This window comes from Chelonoidis abingdonii, chromosome 6 (genome assembly GCF_003597395.2).
Source record: "Chelonoidis abingdonii isolate Lonesome George chromosome 6, CheloAbing_2.0, whole genome shotgun sequence".
Taxonomy (NCBI): domain Eukaryota; kingdom Metazoa; phylum Chordata; order Testudines; family Testudinidae; genus Chelonoidis; species Chelonoidis abingdonii.
In genome coordinates, this window is record NC_133774.1 from 28,256,020 (window position 1) to 28,275,340 (window position 19,321).

The 19,321-nt window shown below is 42.9% G+C and overlaps 1 protein-coding gene across 1 annotated transcript in view; it reads left to right on the forward strand.

Annotated features, from left to right (window-relative positions):
* Nucleotides 1-9,854: 9,854 nt before the first annotated feature.
* EGFLAM (EGF like, fibronectin type III and laminin G domains) overlaps nt 9,855-19,321 on the forward strand; it is a 136,058-nt gene continuing 126,591 nt past the window's right edge. Inside the window, exon 1 of the mRNA XM_032764287.1 lies at nt 9,855-10,177. Within this exon, the coding sequence (XP_032620178.1) occupies nt 10,078-10,177 (100 nt within the window). The 5' untranslated portion in view covers nt 9,855-10,077. The remainder of the gene's footprint in view (nt 10,178-19,321) is intronic.

The window sequence follows — 19,321 nt, forward strand, 5'->3', positions numbered from 1 at the left end:
AGTGTAAACAATTGCTGTATTTCACACACTCCTTCCTCTCCTGATGTCATGAGTCCACTGTTGATTGCTCATAAGGCAAAATAATCTAGTGAAAATAGAAAAGACTTTCTTGTATCAGAGATTAAAAAAAAAACAGCCAATGCAGACTGCAAATCTTTTATGGTGACTGAATTGAAACAAGCTCAGAGGGGATAGTTCAGTAACATGATCACCACATTTGAAGTGTGTAGATTCTGTCAATAGTTAGAGTCCTAGTAGGATTGACTCAACCCTTCATCCTTTCATGGCAGTTTTCCTGAGTAAAATATTGCTTTCTGTGTGAGTCTTCACAATACCCTAAAAGCTGAAGTCCTTTCTCCTCTACATGGAAAATAAAGCTCACGTGGCACTTTCTCTATGAGTTTGTCCCTCAGACTAAATTTTTCTCTCCTTGCATTGTTGTGTTGTGTGCCAGTTGTCCAGTTAGATGCCACCTTTCACTAGGAATGTAGCTACATGTGGGTGATGCTGTATGCATACTGTTGTAAACTGCACTGGGATCCTTTGTAATGAAAGGCATTTACACTAGATTGTAAGTTCTGTATTGTAAAGTGTCATGAACATCCAGGACTAGAGCCTTGCAAATCCGTGGATATCTGCTTTATATCCACAGATATCCATATCCGCAGATGCAGATATCTGCAGATCATTTTTGCAGATCGCAGATTGGATGCAGATACGAATTTTGTATCCGCACATGGCTCTATCTTTGACACCATGCAAGTGAAAAATAAAACAATAATAAATACAGATAATTATCTTACCAAATAATTAACTAATTACTTGCTCTTGTAAACAATTAGGGGATCATTTAATTCTTGGTTAGTAATAGTTATCAACACATGCATTCATAATCAAACATTATTTCTAATTAAACTGTAATTAAGCATAAATTCCAGTCATTATGTCTGATATTGCTGTAAAATTGAAAATGACAAATTAAAATACTGTCTGGTATTTTTAATGGAAAGCTACATTTGCTGGTTTTATACCTAAAATCTTCCATCTTATTGGTTCCTCTGCTTTCCATAAACTTATGAATAGTCTGTGTATCAACACCAGCTCCTATTAAAGTAAATGAAAAGACCCTCAGATCCATGTAATTCTCTATATGGGGTCAGTAGCATAGGATCATAGTCAATATCTGATCTGGTAAATAATATCAGGGCAGTAAATTAGGAAGGACTGTCCCAAGGGAAACGTTACCTAAAAGATCCATTTCTAAGATAAAAATGAATCATTCTAGAAATTTACCATTTGGGTTGCGATCTCAGTAGGATTTTTTTATTTATTTGTTTTGTTTTACAAGTTCCAATGCAGACTTTATAAAATGCCTAAACAGCAGGGAGAATAACATGAGGGCAGATCTGTCCAGTTTAGAAGGAGCTGGGAAAAGGGAGAGCCACAGGGAAAATGATTGGCTGTCCTGGAGTCAAAAAGGAGAGACACATGGGCATAGGACAGCCTGGAGTTGAGCTGTGCAGCTTGCAAGATCTGTAGTGTCTCTGTGTAGCATGCAAGATCTAGGAGAATGCGTGTGCAGCTTGCAAGGTCTACCAGGGACTCTGAAGGGCTTGCATTAAAAGAAAAGAGAGATTAGGAAATTCCCAGACAAAACTTTGCTACAACAGAGTTCAGGCTGAGCAGATGTAATACCCCGTTTTAGCAGTCTCCTTAAAAGAAAGTTGCAGTTTGGTTAAAATAACTCCCCCACCAAAGACTTTTTTGAAAACCTTGAAAGGTTTCCTGAATCCAAAATTGGGATTCTTTTCTAAAGTATGAAAATGCACAGATAAATTAATTTAAACTTCTTAACTCTGTCTTGTACAGGCCTCATAAGAACAACCAGAAATGTGTAGAAATCCTCATTTCATCAGTGATGCCAAGCATTAAGAATGATATTACTGGAATAGCAGATTGCCTCCAGGAATAGAAGGTTGGCACAGTGATTTAGCAAACCTGGCAACTAAAGGGTGGATAGCATTTTAGAGAAGAAGGACCTCAGATAAATTTGAAAAGATTTGGTCTAACTTTCTAAAAACGACTGATTTAATTCCAAGTGGATGGAAACTGAGATGTAGCTCTTCTTTCCCTTTCCTTTCCCTTTTATTCTCTCTTTTTTATCTGTTCTCCCATTTAAAAACCCCCACAAATTTAAAGAATTGATCTTACTATCTTCCTTTGCTCTTAATCTTACAGCGGATTATACATGATGGTATAATTTAAATGAGCCTTCACCTATGTTTATATTGCTAACTTACAAGACTTCTTCACTGGGGTCTTCTAAGGCATGGCATGGCTGTTTTCCTCCATGAATCACAATGGAAAAACCTGCTAAGCCCATTGGTCAGGCAGCTGTTCTTTCACAGCCTGCTCACTTAGCTGCCCAGAGAATAAGACTGCCCCATTTTCACCAGTTTTTTCAGCTGGATATCCTGTTGGCTGGAATTAAAAACAAATCTCTTCATCGCACACTGCTTCCTAAATTATTTATGATCAAATCAGGTGTTAGAAATGGGAAACATTTTTAATAAGAATGAGTGAGGAGCTAGGTATCTGCTAAAACCACTTTATTTTATGAAGAGACCAAGTCCAAACTGTTGAATTTTACAAAATAAATTCCCAAATTAGGAGTTTTAAAAGGGGAGCTCAAAAGCTGAGACAATCACAATTAGTGGCTGTTTTTGAAACTCTGGCTGCATATCTTCCATTTTTATAAATTGCTTCAGCAAATAACAGTGACACAATCTCAGGACTTGCAAAATGACTTTTTATGCTAACAGTTCATAGCTGTAATATAGTTATATAGAAAGTCATGCCAAACTCTGAGAAAATAAGTCAACTCTGCTAGACTGTGAGGGGATGGACTAAGCCCAGAGGCCCCCAGAGGAGCAGTGGAGAGGCCCTCCAAGTGGGCTAAAGTGGCTGAAGGGGAAGCAGCCAATCAGAGAGGCTGCAGGGAGCAGCCAGTCAGGGCCCAGGAGGGCCCTATAAAAAGGAGCTATGATGCCAGAAACAAGTAATTCCTTGCTGGAGCTAGAGAAGTGAAGCTTGTGCTCCTAGCTGGCTAATGGGAACTGCAGAACACTGGTCAGCTCAGTGCTAGCAGGGACCAGGGGAGCAAGGAAGAGCTCCTAACTGGCTGCTGGGTCTCAGCTTAGAAGAGTCCTGAGCTACAGGTAAGGTGTCCTGGGGAACTGAAGGCAGTTTTGCTAAGGCGATGTGGCAGCACACAGTTGCTATTCTTAGGGTCCTTGTGCTAGGACCTAGAGGAGTGGGTGGGCCTGTGCTCCCTCCCCTCCCCCAAATGCCACTGGGGAAGGGCCTACGATTGGACAGCAGGAAACCCTCAAAAGGGGACTGAACTGTCAGGAGGCCCAGCTGAAGACTGGGGCCAAAATAGACTAAGAGGGCAAAACCACTGCCTCTAGGGAGGAAGTCCCGGGGATACAGCCCAATAGCAGGGCCTGGACTTCTTTAAAGGACAAAGACACACCTGACCAGAAGGGGGCACTTGTGAAAGGTGGGTGCCACACCATTACATAGACATAAAACCTTTGGCTGTGAAGGGGCTCAGGGAATCTAGGAATATGAGAGTTTGTTTCCTCTGCCTTCCTGGGTTTCCCAGCATGTCATTCCATGCACTACTATTGCCATAGTGATTCTGGCTAGTGGCCCTAGATCCCCAGGGAGAGAGCAAACATTGTCTGCTCAGAGGACAGGGATAAGGGAAAGAGCTCTGGGTCCCACACTGTGCTCTGCTCTCTCCTGGAGTGAGAGATTGTACTATCTGCATCTCTGGGAAAGGTGGGACTAGGCCTGCCGAAAACTAAAGGCACATCCCCTCAGCTAAACCCAGACTACAACATGTGAGTGCGGAGTGAGGAACTGTGGGGACAGGATTCTGGTTCTCTCCTGGGAATGGGTAAGGGGAAGGGGAAAGAACCTGGATACTTAATTCTGGACTCAGTCTAACTATTGCTGAAGACTTTATTTTAATAGGAGCTGGAATGGACTTTTGGCGCCTTGCCTTCTGTCTTGCCTTGGAGACTTTGGAGGGAAGGTCCCAATATGTACTGCTCAATATTCCATTCCCTTTTGGTTTAAAAAAAAAATTCTAGCCCTCATGGCTGCAGAGATAATCTTTCAATTGTGGCCCATTTGTAAATGATACAGTAATAGTTGCTAGAATCTGCAAAAAGCCTGAAACAACTCAGAGGGGTGAACTCTCCTCTGCCTACTAGGGTATGTCTACCCAGCAAAGACAAACCTGCAGTTGGCCCATACCAGCCAACTCAGGATCACAGGGCTCAGATCCTGTGAGGTGGGAGAGTCCCAGGTCTTGGGCTCCAGCCTGATCCCAGAAGTCAACACAACAATAAAACAGTCCCACAAGCCTGAGTCAGCTGGCACAGGCCAGCAGCAGATTTGTGTTTGTTGTGTAGGCATACTTCAGTTAGACTTGGTATCACCTTTAAAGCTCAATGATTACACTTTAGTATCAGCAATGATGATTTAGTTGCTGTATTTTAATGGATGAAATGGAGGAGGGCTGGTAATAAAATCCACTGTACTGGGAATTAGAAGTTGCTACAGGGGAGGAGTTCAGTGGAAAAAACAGAGACAAAGCTAGGAAAGGGGCAGAGAAACATGGATGGAGAAGGACGAAGAGGAAAAAGGGAAGATGTAGCAGTGGGTCTAAAAGGGAATAGATTTTCTCATTGAGTGATGAATGTGACAATTACACACTAAATAAATAATTAAAGCTTTTAGTTACTACATAAAGGCCATATGCTGCCCTTGAATTCTGTGCAAAGCACCTGCTGACATCAGTGGTCATGGCTCTGTGCCTTATGGAGAGTGCATAGTCCCGAATTCATACCCATGCCCATGGACCATAATTAAACATAGCATTTGGCCCTCGCCTCTGACTGAGTTTGACACTACCTCCTTAGGCCTTGTCTCTCCCTGGATGTATTGGGATCCGTCGGTCTCTGGTCAGGCTCAGGGGGCTGCCAAACCTACAGCCTCAGTGGTTCATGTGTGGGAGACAGGAAGTAAAGGATCTGAAAAGAAGCTTCAGGATGGGCCTCAACTGAATGGCTTTGCAAAGGACCCTGCATTTGCTTACAGCATTGCTCCGCCTCCCCATTCTCCCCAGGGTTTAGACTCTCTCTCTATGCCTGATGAAATACATCCTAGGATACTCAAGGAGTGGACTGAGGAGATATCTGAGCCATTGGTGATTATCTTCGAAAAGTAATGGAAGATGGGAGAGAGATTCCAGAGGACTGGAAAAGGGAAGATATAGTGCCAATCTATAAAAAGGGGACTAAGGACAACTCAGGGAATTACAGACTAGTCAGTTTCCATTCCGAAAAGATAATGGAACAAATAATTAAGTAATCAGTTTGCAAACACCTAGAAGATAATAAGATAAGTAACAGAATGGATTTGTCAAGAAAAAATCATGTCAAACCACCCTAATAGATTTCTTTGACAGGCTAACAAGCCTTGTGGATAGGGGGTAAGCAGTAGATGTGGAATGTCTTGACTTTAGTAATTCTTTTTATACTGTCTCACATGACCTTCTTATAAACAAATTAGGAAATGATAAACTAGATGGATCTACTATAAGATGGGCGCATAACTGGTTGGAAAACCGTTCCCAGAGAGTAGTTATTAGTGGTTCACAGTCAACCTGGAAGGGCATAATGAGTGGGGTCCCACAGGGATCAATTCTAGGTCCAGTTCTGGTCAATATCTTAATCAATTATTTAGATAATGGCATAGAGAATACACTTATAAAGTTCGAGGATGATACCAAGGTGAGAGGGGTTGCAAATGCTTTGGAAGATAGGATTAAAATTCAAAATGATCTGGACAAACTGGAGAAATAGTATGAAGTAAATGGGATGAAATTCAATAAGGACAAATGCAATGTACTCCACTTATGAATGAACAATCAGTTGCACACATACAAAATGGAAAATGACTGCCTAGGAAGGAGAGTTGCAGAAAGTAATCTGGGGGTCGTAGTGGATCACAAGGTAGATATAAGTCAACAATGTAACACTTGCCAAAAAAAAAAAAAAAAGCAAACATCAGTCTGAGATGTATTACCATAAGCGATGTAAGCAAGACACAAGAAGTAATTCTTTTGCTCTACTCTGTGCTGATTAGGCCTCAACTGTTCTGGGCACCACATTTCAGGAAAGATGTGGACAAACTGGAGAAAGTCCAGAGAAGAGTAACAAAAATGGTTTAGAAAACATGACCTATGAGTGAATGTCATAAACAGATAGCTAAGGGTTAACAAAACAGGGACCTGGGACACCTGACCAGAGGACCAATCAGGAGACAAGATACTTTCAACCCTGGGGGGAGGGAAGTTTGGGTGTGGGTCCTTTGTTCTGTGTGTGTGTTCTTCTCTCGGGGGGTCTGAGAGAGACCAGACATTACTACAGGCTCTCTAAGGTTCTGTTCAAATAGTAAGTAGGAACAGGCGATTTTAGTATTTTTAATTGTTTTACTCTATTTGCAAGTGTGGATCTGGCTGGTCAACTTTTATATGTGTAGTTGCTGGGACTATTTTGATTTGTATATTTCATCTTGAAGTTAAATTCTTTACTTTTCCTTTCTTTTATTAAAAGATTTCTTTTTAGAGAACCTGATTGATTTTTTTCTTGTTTCCCTTGTTTTATCCCAGGGGATTGGGATAACTCACCAGGACTGGTGGGGGGAGACGGGAGGGGGGAGAGGTAGAATCTCTCTCTGTTTTCCTTGAATCTGTTTGCCTCTTTGTGGAAGGGAAGGGACATGCTTCTCTGTATTGTGATTTAAAGAGTTTGGATCAGTAGTCTCTCAGGATAGCCCAGGGAGGGAAGGTCTGGGAGGGGGAAAGAAGGGGGAATGGTTTATTTCTCCTTGTTTTAAGAACCCAAGGGATTTGGGTTCTTGGGGTCCCCAGGGAAGGTTGGGGAGGTCAGAGTGCCCCAAAACACTATATTTTTGGGTGGTGGCAGTGCTATCAGATCTAAGCTGGTAATTAAGCTTAGAGGAATTCATGCAGGTGCCCAAATTTTGGACGCTAAGGTTCAGATTTGGGAATTATACCTTATGACAGTGAAGCTTGAAAAATTTGGGTTTGTTTAGTCTGGAGAAGAGAAGAGTGAGAGGGAACATGATACTGGTTTTCAAGAACATAAAAGATTGTTACAAGGAGTGAGAAAAATTGTTCTCCTTAACCTCTGAGGACAGGACAAGAAGCAATGGGCTTAAATTGCAGCAAGGGTGCTTTAGGTTGGACATTAGGAAAAACTTCCTAACTGTCAGGGTGGTTAAACACTGGAATAAATTGCCTTGGGAGGTTATGGAATCTCCATCACTGGAGATTTTTAAGAGCAGGTTAGACAAACACGTCTTAGGGATGGTCAAGAGATAATACTTAGTCCTGTGAGTGCAGGGGACTGGGCTACATGACCTCACGAGGTCCCTTCCAGTCCTATGATTCTATGCCCTCTCTCTGTGGTGGGCTCACTTAGAACCCCTCTCTGTAGGACTTGCAGTTCATCTCTCTGTCTGGGACAAGTTCTCACTTTCTACTTATCCCTGAGGGACTTTGGGTAACGTTCTCCCTGCTGTCTTGCCAAGAGGCTTTGATTCCTTCTCTGCTTTCTTCTCATGGTACTTGAAGACATGGGCTCCCTCTCATCAGGATGCTCAACATTTCCTTCTCCAACCTCTCTTCAAAGGGACTTCAGTTCCATCTCCCTGTCCTCTCCTTTGGAGGGGTCAGAGACTATCACTGCTCCATCTCTCCTCAAAGGGCACTCTCTCTCCTTACTTCCTTGTACTACCCATAGTGGGCTGAAGCACAGCTCCTTCTCTCCTTGTTTCTCTTCACCAGGAGATTTTCTCCCCCACATAATGTGTAATTAGATTGTGGCATGCATTGCCCCAGCATGTCATTGGGATCAAGAATTTAACCAGATTCATCAGAAGAGTGGATAATTTTATATGCATAAAATAATTTCAATATGCAAAAAATATCCAGCAGTTATAATTAATAACAATTTTGGAAGACATAGGAAACTTCATGCTACAGGCAAGGTTTAAAATTCTATCAGAGATTAGGATGAGACTTAATCTGGGGAGTGGAGGGCAAATTATCCCACAGCTGACTAATGTGAGGTTTCTTACACCTTCCTCTGAAGGTTCTGGGGCTGGCCACGGTTGGAGACAGGACACCGGCCTAAATGGACTGTGGGTCTGATCCAGTAGGGCAATTCCTGTGTTGCTATGATAGGGTGGTTTGGGCTCCTTTTCCCTATTCCCCTCCTTTCTTCCCAGGACACTTGGGCTCCCTCCTCCTGCTCACCTCTAATCCCCATGAGAGTTTCTATATTAGTCTGAGTGGCTGGAGTGGATTCAGAATCCATCTGGGGGGGTTTAAATCTCATTGAGCTTCTTAACTCTGCAACCCTCCTTCTGGCCCTGCCCCAGCATGGGGCTGCCACCGTAGCCACTTACTCTCCCAAAGCCAGGAGAAGAAAGAAGACAGACCATTGACCTCTAGTGCCAAAGGAATTGGTACCTGGTGGGGTGGAAGGGGAATAGAGGGGAAGGCATTAAACACCCCAAACACTGGTAGGCATCCCAGCAGGGTAATGTAGAGAAAGGTCAAGGAGAGGGAGCTCAGCAGAGGGCAGTGGCAGGGGAGGCCTACTGAAGGGTGAGGGAAAGGCTGCTGGTGGAAGAACAGGTGGGAGGATGGGTCTTCCAGTGGGTTGGGAAGATGAGGGGTCACCCCATGGGGGCTGCCCAGCATGCTATGGCACCATGCAGAAGGGGGGGGGGCGCCACAGACAGGTAGGGTATTGCCTGGGTCTCAGGTCTCTCCGGAGAGAGGGGTTTGTTTGGCTGCCCCAAAGAGAGAAGGGGATGGGGTCTCTGCAGGTGCCCTACAAAGGAATAGGGGTCCTGAAGCCCTGCAGAACAGTGAGAGCAGGAGCGGGCTGTGCCCTCCTGAGTGGGGAGGAGGGGACAGGCTGCGCGAGCCATGGCGGGGTGGGTGTGGGTGTCCCCACTCCCTTGCGCGGGGAGGAGGGCACAGGCTGCAAAAGCCATAGCGGGGGTGGGGGTGGGTGTCCCCCGCTCTCTTGCGCGGGGAGGAGGGCACAGGCTGCAAAAGCCATAGCGGGGGTGGGTGTGGGTGTCCCCCGCTCTCTTGCGCAGGGAGGAGGGGACAGACTGCGCGAGCCATAGCTGGGGTGGGTGGGTGTCCCCGCTCCCTTGCACAGGGAGGATGGGACAGGCTGCAAGAGCCATAGCCGGGGTGGGTGGGTTTCCCCGCTCCCTTGCTTGGGGTGGAGGGGACAGGCTGTGCGAGCCATAGCCGGGGTGGGTGTGGGTGTCCCCCGCTCTCTTGCGCGGGGAGGAGGGGACAGGCTGCGCGAGCCATAGTGGGGGTGGATGTGGGTGTCCCTCGCTCCCTTGCGCGGGGAGGAGGGGATAGGCTGCGCGAGCCATAGCCGGGGTGGGAGTGGGTGTCCCGGCTCCCTTGCGCGGGGAGGAGGGGGACAGGCTGCACGAGCCATAGCCGGGGTGGGTGTGGGGGTCCCCCGCTCTCTTGCGCGGGGAGGAAGGGAAAGGCTGCGCGAGCCATAGCGGGGGTGGCAGGGTGGGTGTCCCTGCTCCCTTGCGCGGGGTGGGTTGCGCGCTCAGGGGAGGTGTCCTGCCCACTGCGTTAGTCCCTTCCCTGCCAGTCTGCGCTGCAGGGGACTGTAATCCCATCAAAGGGCCGGTCTCAGCCTCCTCCCTCCTGCGCGTGTGACAAGCCCGGCTGCTCGCCGCCAGCCCCAGCCCCACTCGCTGTCTGCTTGCTGCGGTCTCCGGACGGCGGCTGCTCCCCACAGCCCCAGCCGAGCCGGAGCGGAGCGGTTCTCGCCCTCCCTGGCCGCCTGGCGGTCAGCTGCCCCCTGCACGCTCAACTTCCCCAAACTTCCCTGTGGCGGGGTGGGCTGAAGGCTGGCGGCGATGAATTTACAGAGCCCAGCCCGCTGCTTCGCTCTGCTCTTGTTGGCCTCTTGCATTGGACACACGGCAGCTTCCAGGAGAAACATTCCCAGAAGGCAAGGTAAGAAACTCTCCCTTGGCAGGGGCAAGTAGGAAGGTTTCAACTAGGAGACTATCCCGGGCGGAAGCCCACTTTCAAGACATTTCTGTGTATGGAGAGTGGGTAGGAAAGCAAACCTGTGCAGTCCCCCGGCACAGACAGGGTTAAATCCATAACACACATGTCCCCTGATGGTAAATCCGAGAGCTTTAGAATCCGCTGTTTGTATTTCATTTCTTTTTAGCCACAAAAAACTGTGCGAGTTGAGACAGTTTCCATGTGATCTCAATTACTGGGCACTGGGGCGCAGGGGCGGGGCGGGGGAGATCCTCCAAAGGAGGACTAGAGCCCCTCCTTGTCTTTAAACGTCTATTATTTGATCCATATTGTCAAAAGGCTCTCCATTTCCTGTTGTTAAAAAACCAGAATTGTGTTTTTTCCTCCTCTGTTTAGCTGTTCCTGATGTTCTTAGATTTTTGGTGCATATGTTTTGGTCATTTGCATCATCTCTTCTGGCTTTGATCTGTCTGGCTTTCGAATCAAACCATGGGTTTCTTTAACTGTATGTGATCCTGTCTTTTAACAGCAATTTTTAGCCTTTTTTAAAGAGCTAATTAAGACGTATTTAACTTGGAGTTTCTATCTGATCTAAATAACTCTTTCTAAAGAGAGGTACCTCTATAAAAAGGCGATATAAGTACAATGATTTTGTTCCTAACTTTTTTTTTCTTTCTTACCTGAGATGATAAGTATTAAAGGAAAAAGTGAGGGCAAGGAAAGCAGTAATAAATATAAAACTGCTCTTAACTGGCTGCATCTGTTCTTAGTAAGTCTATTGTAAGATTTTAAAATTGTTTTAAAAATATATATTTGGAATAATAGATACCTGTTTTGGGATTAATGATCTGTTTGAACAGTGGACAAGATACCGCTTTATTTCAGAGTTTACATTCTGACTCTCAAAGTGCCTTTAGAAATAATGTTTCTATAAGGAGGGAGACTCTGTTAGCATGAAAACAAAATAATGAGCCCAGTCCTGTTCCCACTGAAGTCAATAGGAGTTTGTCCTTGTCATATGGCTGCTTAACGTTTTATTGTCTCGTGATGCGCCCATTTGAAATTAACTTGTGTCTCAGCTCAGTAAAGATGGACCTGCTTCGCACTCTGCTTTCTAGTATTGTCTGGCTGCTTCTTGTTTTGAAGTGGAGGGGTATCAGTTTACCATATAGTATTCTTGGGATACACATTGTTTCATTTCGTTCATTCTGAACATAGCATAAGTGCATGCAAATATAGTATTACGTTGTCTCTTATTGTGCAGAAAGTCTAAAGCTCTCTATGCATTATCCAGGTAAGTTACCAGAACTATCAAATGCCTCTTTGCATAAGTTTAACATGATAGCCCTTCTTATTTTAAATTTTTAAATGTGTCCTTTTTTGTAAATTGTAGTTGTGACTGAAATACTAAGTGAAATATTTCCTATGTAGCCCCTCAATACACTGTCCAAATTCTTTCAACATATATTTTACCAATATGTACTTTCCCCAATGTTTTATTTTCTGATCTTTGCTGGTTAGCTAGGGATTTGTGTCTGTAAAGGGTGTCATTCTGATGTAGGGTGACCAGATGTTCCAATTTTATAGGGACAGTCCTGATATTTGGGGTTTTGTCTTATTTAGACGATTATTACCCCCCACGGCCTGTCCTAATTTTTCCACACTTGCTATCTGGTCACTCTGTTCAGATCTCATATGCATGAATGCACATTAGAAGAAACTCCACTGAGATCAGTGGAGTTACAGGATCAGAATCTGTCCCATTCTCTCTTTTCCTTCTAATACAGCCTGGTTCTCCTGGATGATTCACTGAGGTTCCAGTTCAAGAACCAAGTCCTGCTGCCATTGAAATTACTGACAAAATTCTAGTGGCCTCCATTCAGAGGAGGATCTGGCCCATAATTTGTGGCATTGCAGTGAACATAGGTAACATCAGGTGAGGCTCCCGATCAGTGGGAGGTTTACCTGGATAGTTGTGGTAATCGTCTCCAGTCCCAAACCTGGACTTTAGCGTCCAAGACCTGGGACCTTACCTGAAACTCCCCCAAGCTCACTACCAGCTTGGATATTCTCGCTGCCACCAGGTCAGGAATTATAGGGCCTGACCCCCCTTTCCTCTCTCTGGTGTCCCCAACCCTTCCTTGGGGGGACCCCCAAGACCCAGACCCCTGGGTCTCTCTCTCTCTCCTCTCCCAGCTTCCCCCCCTTCCTGGGTTAGCCGGTGCAATGCTATACTTCACTCCTTGAATACAACCGGAGAGGCAATCTAGCTTCCCCGAGGCTAGGCATTCACCTAGTCAGCTCACACAAGAGATTCCCCCTCCCTTTGTCCTGCAGCCTTTCCCGCCCTGGGACAATAGGAAGGTGAGACACAGAGTTTGGGCTTTTCCCTCCCCCCTCTGCCTCACTAGGAAAAGAAACTTCCACAAGGTTTAAAAAGAAAACTTTATAGAAAAAAAAGAAAGAAAATATAAAACAACAATCTTGCATTAAGAAACTCAATACAGGCTCTTGCTTATAAGAAAATAGAAATAAACAGTCTGATTTAAAAGATAGCCCGATTAAACCAGTCCAACAAATCAACATACATGTAAATACAACACAAAGCTCATCATAGCCGAATTACTTTGCTTTCCTTTGTACTCACAGATGTTTAGGAGAAACTTTGAGATAAGATGGAGTTAGGAGAAAGCTTGTCCCTCACCGCCGAGGAAGTAAAAAGACACAGCAATCCACATCTGTACATACAACACAAAGCTCTTCATAGCCGAATTACTTTGCTTTCCTTTGTACTCACAGACTTTTAGTAGAATATTTGAGATAAGAGGGAGATAGAAGGAAACTTTGTTTACTCATAGCCGAGAAAACAACAAAGACCCCGAGTATACAAATTCCCGCCCCTGACTTTAAACAATCCAGTTCTCTGATTGGTCCTCTGGTCAGGTGTTTGGTTACCCTTTCCAGGTAAAAGAAACTTAACCCTTACCTTACCTATCTACTTACGACAATAGTGACTGCAGGATTGGCCAGAGAATTTCCGATAGCAGAATTACTCTCACGGCAGTGGAGTATGCAATGCACAGAGGACTGGCACATCAGTGAAAGAATATGAACAGGAGGAAGCAGACAGTCATTGCATCAATATGTAATTGCGAAGTTTTTGTAAAGCATATTTTTGTACAGTTCATTGGACCATGACATGGGGCACTTTAAGTTACAGCAAAGACTCCATTAGTCCCGTAAAGGCCATACACTACCTTTGAGCTGCAGCTGAGCGTCCACTGACGTCAATGGGATTTTTGCATGTGGATCAAGGGCAGTATATGGTCCCTGGTATTTAAAAGTTAGAGGTCTAGATACTGACCAAATATTTATACCCCATGCAAATTACATTATTTTCAGTTCCCTGTTGCACTCAATAGAAATGTAAAATACAATCATGAGGCACAAGAAATGGTAAAGTCACTAAGTTTGCCAATTTGCTAATTGTATTTGCATAATTTATAAGATAGTAGTGATTATAGGAAATACTGCTGGCTGAGACAAGGAGTTCTAAAACATTGAGCCATATCCTGGTCCCTCTAAAGTCAGTGTAAATTTTCTCATTGACTTTGTTCGGATCGGGATTATTGGTCTAGTGAATCAGATTAATTGAAAATTTGACAAACTCTATATATTTTCCTTGGCAGTATAAAATATTTGCAAGATTGCATCCTTTAGTTTTTATATATATTCCACAGTTTTCTTTTTTAGTTTTCACAGTTAATTTAAAATTAATAACATCTTTGTCACTAGCTGTTGTGAGAAATGCCAGTACAGTTGGAAACATAATACAGAAATACAACCTGAGTTTAAAGTCTTTATTGGACAGATGGCTAATTTTACTGGTCTCACCTTACCTCTTAGGGATCTAATCTCTTGATCCTTGGTTAGCACAATAGCTGCCACTAAGGATTGGAGTAAATTAGATGGAGAGAGGTTGCATTCAAAAAATTAAATGTGCAGTATCAATGCCACATATGCAAATGTGGCTATATTTGTGAAGGTATCACTTAGTGGTAGTCTCTTTGTGTCCCTCAGTTTTAGGTTAACAAACAAGAGAACAACTGACCTAAGGGAAATGTATTGATATGCGTTCAACTAAAGTAGCTTTAATCATGGAAAAAGAAAAACTTACAATAATTTCCTCTACAATAAGACACTAATATTGTGTACACAACACTTTTACTGTTGCTTATATTATGTTAAGTGTTCCTGCTTCACGTCCCAAATGATTTATTTTCTTACAAAAAGATGCCACTTATTTGTGGCAACAATTTTACAGGCATTTGAAAACCTACATTGCCACAAGAGTTAGAGAAGGAAATCTCCTAGGGAGTTTGTCTGCAGAAGTATGTAATTTAAATCCCACCTACATGCTGCCAAAGACTATTGGAACTGTACGTTTCCAAGAAACCTTAGACCGAATCCATGCTGTGAAATGTCATTTTCAATCCCCTGAGAACAGGTCTAGTTCTAGGTAACATGCGGCTCTGCTTCAGTCTTGCTGTTTATCATATGTTGGAAGGTTAAGAATGAAAGATAACTATCATTTACTCTTACATCAAAAAGTAGCGGGTGAGGAAGAGATAAGATAGTAAAAAGGGTTTTTTTCTTTGCCCTTTTAATACCAATAGAAAATGGGACTTGTACAAGAATTGTATCTGAGATACAACCAAAAAGGTCACATTGTGAGAGAAGTGATAAAACCAGTTCATCTTCAATAATGAGATCTGACTGAGAGGTCTTGAGGGTCAAAAGAAGAAAGGTAGTCAAACTCTCTTCAGTTTTTCAAAGTTTTCGTTCAGAGTCTGGTTGACAAAGATCAATTTTGTAATCCCCAGAAAGCAGCAGAGAGAAATGTGTTTGTGAAGTTAAAAGTAAAATAAACAATAAAAATGCTACAACTACAGCTTACGAAATGAAACTTCAGGAATGAAAACCCTTGTGGTCACATTCAAAACATCCCGATGAGTGCAAAACTTATTTGCACATTTGTTTACAGAAACATTATATATTTATTATGCAGGAGGAAATGGAACATCAGGCACATTTTAAAATAGGTTAAAATGAAGCTAGAGCCAGCGTGTGACAATAAACTGAATAGCCTGGAGTTCCCAAAAGCCTTGCACTTTTATGTTATTTCAATGTCTCTCTAAAGACCAACATGGCTATAACAACCCCGCATACGCTAAAGCTCTCTAAAGCTGTCACTAGTGTTTAACATTCAAACTGTTTTCTTGCTTTTGCTTTATGCATGGCCATAGATTTTTGCTCTGCATTCTACTTTTATTTCCACTCTCAGTGGACTGGTTGCTAAAATAGCTTAATCATGCTTTACTCCATGGTATAGTAGTAATAATAATATAATGGAGCTTAATGATACTCTAGTTGCATGGAGGTGTCATAAACAGATAGCTAAGGGTTAATGTTTCTTTTGCCTGTAAAGGGTTAACAAAGGGAACCAAACACCTGACCAGTGATATCAGGACACCGAATATTGTTCAAAGGCCTCAGGGACAAGGGAAAGTTTTGGATGTGGTTGTTCTGTTTCTCTATCTAGTGCTCTCTCGCTCTGGAGTGATCTCCTCTATCTCAGGCTTTTCTATCTTCTTGTTTTCCAGCGAGAGTATTGTGTTTGAACAAAGTGTAGAGAAAGAACAAGTAGGTGTGGTATTGTTTTGTATTACATGTGTGTAGTTGTGTGGAATAGTTTTAAATTTATTTATTTTTGATAATAGCGTGTTTTATTCATGTTTTCTTTTCGCCCATAACCCTTTGTATTGTCACCCTTGATACAGAGAACCATTTTATTGTCTTTTTCGTTCTTTTTATATAAAGCTTTCTTTTTAAGGACCATGTTGGATTTTTTTGTAGTGGTGTGTGTGCAGGCGGGATTAAGCCTCTGCAGCTCACAGGAATTGGTGGGAGGGAAAAGAAGGAGGGGGGAAGGTGAATTGTCCTCTCTGTTTTGTAATTCAAGGAGTTTAAGTACAGTAATCTTCCAGGGTAACCCAGGGAGGGGAAGCCTGGGAGGATGTAAAGAGGGAGAAGGGAAGTGGGTTATTTCCCTTTGTTGTGAGAGTCAGGGCATCTGAGTCTTGGGGTCCCCCAGGGAAGGTTTTGGGGAGACCAGAGTGAGGCAGGCACTCTGGTGGCAGCAATATCAGATCTAAGCTGGTAATTAAGCTTGGAGGTTTCATGCTAGCATCTTATTTTCTGAACTCTAAGGTTCAGATCTGAGTAGGAAAGTTGTGACAGGAGGGGATCCCTTTGGTTGATGTTTGTGGCATTAATATACATAACAATATAATGTGTTGTTACTTTTTTGTATACCACAATATAAAATAGAAGTCAAAAGACTGTACTTTATAAGGCTATTGAGTAGAGTGGAACACAGAAGATAAGGTTTGTATTCATTTCTGATGCTTTGGGATCAATTTTGATTCTGAATACAAATAAATAGAAATATTGGACTTGAATCTCCTGACTAACTCTAATTTTTCATTGGTGTATTCCATTGACTTTACCGCTATGAGTGACAAGATACACAGCTCCACAGCTTCTGTGGACCAGGTTTTCAAAAGTTTTTCACACTCACCATCAAGGCCAGATTTTCAGAAGCTAGGTCCCAGTTAGGCACTAAAATAAGTGGACAGATTTTACAAAGACCTGAGTGTGGAATAGCTGAATTCTTTAGAAAATATGACCACAACAGAAGCTTCTGAGTGGCAAGATCTTTTGAAAATCTAGCTTTTTAGATGTCTAAATAGGATCTGAACTCTTTTGAAAATTTGGTTCGATCTGTGTAGAGAATGTTGTTTTCTTTGGAAAGTAAATGGCTTTCTGTTATATTTTTTTAAATGTTTTGGACTCTACTAGACGACATTTGTAGCCTGAGAAGCCCCGGGCAGGCAGGAACCCTGAGCTACCTGTCTCTCCTGTGCCTCCTTCCCTCCTGCCCCCAGCCACTAGAGGAGCCCCGGGCCGGAGCAGGACTAGCTCCAGGCCGGAGCATCCCCAGCCCAGGGCCAGCTGGGCCCAAGCCAGCCCTAGCCCAGTGTTCCACGGCAGCAGCTCCAGCTAGGGAAGACAGAGCCTTTCCTGGCCTATTATAGACACCACCCATGGAAGTCAATAACCCTACCCCACCCATCCTGCAATCACAACATTCCTCTTTTTTTTAAAAAAAAAAAAGAAGAAAAGAAAAGGGAAAAAGCTGCCAGTAGATCTCCTTCCCACCCACCCAAATGCTCTACAAAGGTTCCACATACATGGTTTTTCAGAGGACTCTCCCCTAGACTCTCAGGATTTGGGAGTCTGTTGAAGACATACAGGATTTTTGAAGGCATTTCCAGAAAATAATTGGGACTCCCTTCAACCCCCTGGAATTTTAAGTTATCTTGATGTGAACAGAATAGTCTGGCTCCCAACAGTGCTCTGAAGAGGAAGAATAGTCTTGGAGTTAAGGCATTAGCATGGGTCTTGGAAAATATTTGTTAACTTCCTGATGCTGCCACAGACTTCCTCTGTGACCTGAGGGAAATCACTTAATTTCTCTGTGCCTCGGTTTCCCACCTGAAAAATGAGGATAGCAATACTTTCTTATCCACTCTTTTTCTGTCTTGACTCATTAGATTATAAACTGTTCATAGGACAGCCTGTTTCTCAGTATATGCTTCTGCAGTGTCTAGCACAAGGCAACCCCAATCTCAGTTAGGTGCTTGTAGGCACTACCATAATACAGACAATAATCATGCATCAGGGTCTCCTTATCCTCCAAAGCTTCCCCGAGAGATGCTCTGCAGTTATAGCAGTGCCACTGTAGCATTTCAAGTGTAGACAAATAAGATAAAATACTAGACAAAATACTAAGGGAGCTCAGAAGAATTATTTCCTGGATCGATCTTGCTTTACACCTGTAAGTAACTTTACACATATGAGGAACCCCTTTGATTTTTAATAAGACTATTCAAGTGAGTAAAATTGCTTGTGTAACTGTTTGCAGGATTGGACCCCGAAGCAAGACTGATTTGGCCTTTTCACATTTTCTATCATTGAATAATTGAAATACTAATGTAAAAAGACTGTACATAAATTTACTCATATGAGCTCCATTTAAAATCAAAATGGTTACTCATGTAACTAAAGTTACTTACATAAGTAAGTCTTTGCAGGAATGGGCCTTTCGTTTGGTGAGTATATAAATATATTCAGCTAATGTTATAGAAAAAGTTAGTTTAAGCATTAAAGAATACGTGAATCAATGTAGTTATGCTGACCTGAAGCATTTACCTAAAAGTATGTTAACATCAACCAGTGTTGTGTGATCATCTAATGAAAAGTGTGGTCATAAGAGGGACAGAGTTGTGTTTGTGTGACCTTAATTCCAAATTCCCTGATTTGTCTGAAAAAAAAAAATCCACCTGGGAAACTTATTCACATGAGGAGTCCTGATTCCAGTAAGCAAGCCCATTGTAGTAAAAAAAAATACTCATCTGAATAAGTGTCCAGGATTGGGTTCACCAAGTATAATTTTTTTCCTTTGATTTTTTTGTAATGACACACACACTATAAAAGGAAAAAACGTATTTGGTTAGTTGCTCATTTTAAAAAAACAACACCGATGCTTGTTTGACTGTCCAAACTAATGAAAAAAGCTGAATATTGTTTCTTTGAACTTTACAAAAAACATTCACCTCTGGGATAAACCATGCATGGGAAACTTCATTGCCAAAGGTAATTGCTTCAGAAATGTATAAGCCACTGAAAATAAGGGCTTAGAATATAAGTGCCATTTCGACCATAACTAGAACAAAAACAGTTAATTATGCACTCTGTAGTAATTAATAAAATCACCAAACCTGATGTGTATTGTGTAGAATACATACAGCGAGTGTCCCCATCGTGGGAATTCCTTAGTACCATTGAGTTCAATGCAACACATCCATGAGTAAGGATCACTCATGAATAAAGGTTTGCAGGTCATAGGTACTGAATGAAGGATTATCCTTCCTTGTGAGGAGTCTGTTCCAGTAAGATACTGATCCAAGGAGCTCTATATCCAAC